The sequence below is a fragment of the Raphanus sativus genome, chromosome 4 (genome assembly GCF_000801105.2).
Source record: "Raphanus sativus cultivar WK10039 chromosome 4, ASM80110v3, whole genome shotgun sequence".
Lineage (NCBI taxonomy): Eukaryota > Viridiplantae > Streptophyta > Magnoliopsida > Brassicales > Brassicaceae > Raphanus > Raphanus sativus.
This window is the reverse complement of record NC_079514.1, coordinates 48,629,637-48,632,538: the sequence shown is the minus strand read 5'-3', so window position 1 is coordinate 48,632,538 and position 2,902 is coordinate 48,629,637. Positions and strand designations below refer to the sequence as shown.

General features: G+C 35.2%; 1 protein-coding gene and 1 long non-coding RNA gene across 2 annotated transcripts; one reads left to right on the top strand and one right to left on the bottom strand.

Moving 5' to 3' along the window:
* Positions 1–10: 10 nt before the first annotated feature.
* LOC130511409 (MATH domain and coiled-coil domain-containing protein At3g58210-like) lies at positions 11–460 on the top strand. The gene has a single exon (XM_057008382.1). The coding sequence runs from the start codon at positions 11–13 to the stop codon at positions 458–460; it is 450 nt and encodes a 149-aa protein (XP_056864362.1).
* Positions 461–1,862: 1,402 nt separating this feature from the next.
* LOC130511763 (uncharacterized) lies at positions 1,863–2,571 on the bottom strand. Its single transcript, XR_008945267.1, has 3 exons — positions 2,431–2,571; positions 2,188–2,286; positions 1,863–2,084 (listed from the first exon to the last, which is right to left on the bottom strand). It is a non-coding gene; the product is annotated as an uncharacterized LOC130511763 (long non-coding RNA).
* Between the last annotated feature and the right edge of the window lie 331 nt (positions 2,572–2,902).

The following is a 2,902-nucleotide window of genomic DNA, read 5'->3' as shown; positions in this document are numbered from 1 at the left end:
TCACTTAACAATGATCACTTTGGTTGGTGTCTTTATACATCAAACTTGTTCTCAGGTAGAGTGTGTAAGAAGAATCTTCGAAAGACATCCAGAAACGGCACTGAATCTGCGTCCAAAGAACCAGTTAGTGAAGAATGCGTACATGAACACACTTCTCGAACTCATAAACATAACTTGCTTAGCTCCTCAGGAGCTCACAGAGGAGGAACTAAGAGATGCTGAGAACACGCTTTTGGATCTGGTCGGGGTGGGTTTCGAGTTGGATTGGTTGAAGAAGAAGCTGGAAGAGCTTTTCGTGAAGAAGAAGAAAATGGAAACACGTGGTGATCGCATGAGGGAACTCGATAGAATGATCGTGGAACAGAGACAAAGGTTGCTTGCGCTTGAAGTTGAACTTAAGAATGAAGAGAACGAGGCTGTTTCCGACAGTGCTCGACTTGGTTTTGAGGATGTTGTTTGAAATGAAACTCACCAGTGAAGAAACCTAAATGTTTTTAGGTTTCCTTTTTACGTGCTTGAGAATGTTTGTCGTTGTCTAATTACAAGAATGATTGAATAAAAGGCCAGATCCTTACAACTATGTGCTGCTCGGTTTCCAATACAGTGCTCCATATTACTAATTAAGTGTAAATAGCAAAGAGAAGAAGTGAAAAGAATAATGATTATTTGATAAGTCTAATGTGCTCTGTTTCCAAGAACAGAGCATCTACATTAGGGTAGTTCAAAACTCTTCGAACTTTTTCAAGTTTTAGCCAAAAGTTTATGAATGTAGGTGTTTTGGTTGATGAGGTCTCTATAGATTTATTTTATTGCACGGTGTCTGTTTCTTGATGGAAAATGAGAAAGAGTAGGCTTGTGAGACACGGAAGCAAGAATTGAAGGAGTTGGAGTCAAAAAGTGTTGGTTGCAGGAGCTCCTTTAGCGTTAGATGATATTTTCTGACTAAATAGGTAGGTGCTTTGGTCTGTTTGTTTTACTCTAGGGTTCTGAACTAGAGCCTCCTTCCAACTTAGGAAGTAAAGCTAGAGAGATACTGGAAGTTCCCACATTTGGTAAAGGAGTAGTTAGGTTTTGTAAAGCACTAAGTTCCATTGGAAAAGTTATGTAACATTCAAACATACATTGGATTATTTTAGTTGTAAGATGACGGAGAGAGAAGTAGTGTGTTTGATGATGATTCTCTACTTGGTAACTCTTTTTAGTTATAAGCAGTAAGTAGTATTGTATGCGTCCATTACTTGTTCCTTACAGTTTTATATCCTTTTTCTTTGGATTTGTAAACTTTTGAGATTTTCAATCAAGTTTTAGGACTTTCCATGTACATATTTGCCTACTGAACCGTCTGAACGAAAGGCAAGTGTACTATTATATCTATGGATAATAGGATCTACATATTTTAATAACACACTCTTTTATTAAACAACCCATGAATCTATAACAAAGAAAATGCTACTTTTTGATGGTTGTATTGAAAATTTTGATTCAACAGATAATCTGTTCGTGGGGTGAAGGAGACAGAGAAGAAGAACAAGCTAAATGTCTAGCAGGTGGAGGGTAAAAAGAGAGAAGCGTAGAAAATCGTGTTTGTGTGCTGATGAATCTCTACTAGGGAAACAAGACAATAACGCGTTGATGCACGGAAACAAGAAACGACAAGACATCTTAACATACAAAAAGAACGGCTACAATTCTAGAACTAAAAAGACAAAATCAGTGACTGGTTCATACAATTACTAAATCTCAAAATCTGTAAATGTACACAAGCCAAAGAACCATTAGAAAACTTTTGTATACAAAACTAAGCTTACTTACTTTAGTACTAAAAACAAACGTAGAACTACTACAAGACGTCAAACCTCCGAATCTTCCCTTAATCTTGGTTTTGAAAAAGATAAGGAAAAGGCACCGTGTTAGCAAATCTGTTATTGGTGAGAAAAATTTGTTGTTGTAATTGTCAAAAAGAACACATCTGTTCTATTGAGGAAGATCAGTTTTTTTTTCCTAAAATTGTTGTGAAGTCATGCTGCTGTGATTGGTATCCGACTTAGTTGTATTATGTGCGTCTTCATGCTACAATCTGTAACCTGTTTGTTTGCGTTTACCCCAAACTAATATCAGAATAGAGTAAACATATTTTGAATCTCTAAACCCGAATAATCAAGAAGGTTAATGAACAAGTTTCGTTACCAGCATAGCTGCTACTCTTGATAAGAAACCTTGACATCTTTCAAGCAAAACCATTTCCTTTGCGGTTACATTCACCGTTTCCACCATTATTTCATCAACCTAGCCATGATTAATAACATTCACCACCGACATAAACGAGCTTAGTCCATGTAATATCCCAAGACAGATTACAATTTTGTATGAACACAAGAGATTCAATGGGGAAAAGACATGTTGTATTAACATTTAAAAATCAGGTTTAACCTAATCATTTGGTTAAAGGAGAGCCCGGATTCTGCAACCCGGATCCTTTGGTTTAACCTAGTGGTTTTAAAACCGGGGTTGGTGGCTAAAGGAGAGCCCAGATCCTGCAACCGCCTTGACCGGGTATTAGTCTCTTGCCAGAAGAAGGTTAGAACTAAACTCAATCCAGAATATTTTGGATACCATAAAATATATGAATCAAAATTATAATTTAAATATATTATTTATTTTAGATTTAATATCCAAAATATTCAAAATAGAGAAATTATTTTAGATAATATTTTTAGATTATTTTCACAAAATATTATTTTAAAGAGGAAAATGATCAAAATAGGTTTTATTAAAAGGTAAATATGCGTTTACACTCCTAGGGTTAATTAATCCAAGACTTAGGGTTTAGAGTTAAAGGGTGGGGTTTATGGTATCAGTTCAAATTTTTTAAAATAAAAAAAATATTAAAAATTTCAAAATA

Excerpts from the sequence above, each read along its gene's own strand:
- LOC130511409 (XM_057008382.1), top strand. The coding sequence starts at position 11 with ATGATCACTTTGGTTGGTGTCTTTATACATCAAACTTGTTCTCAGGTA.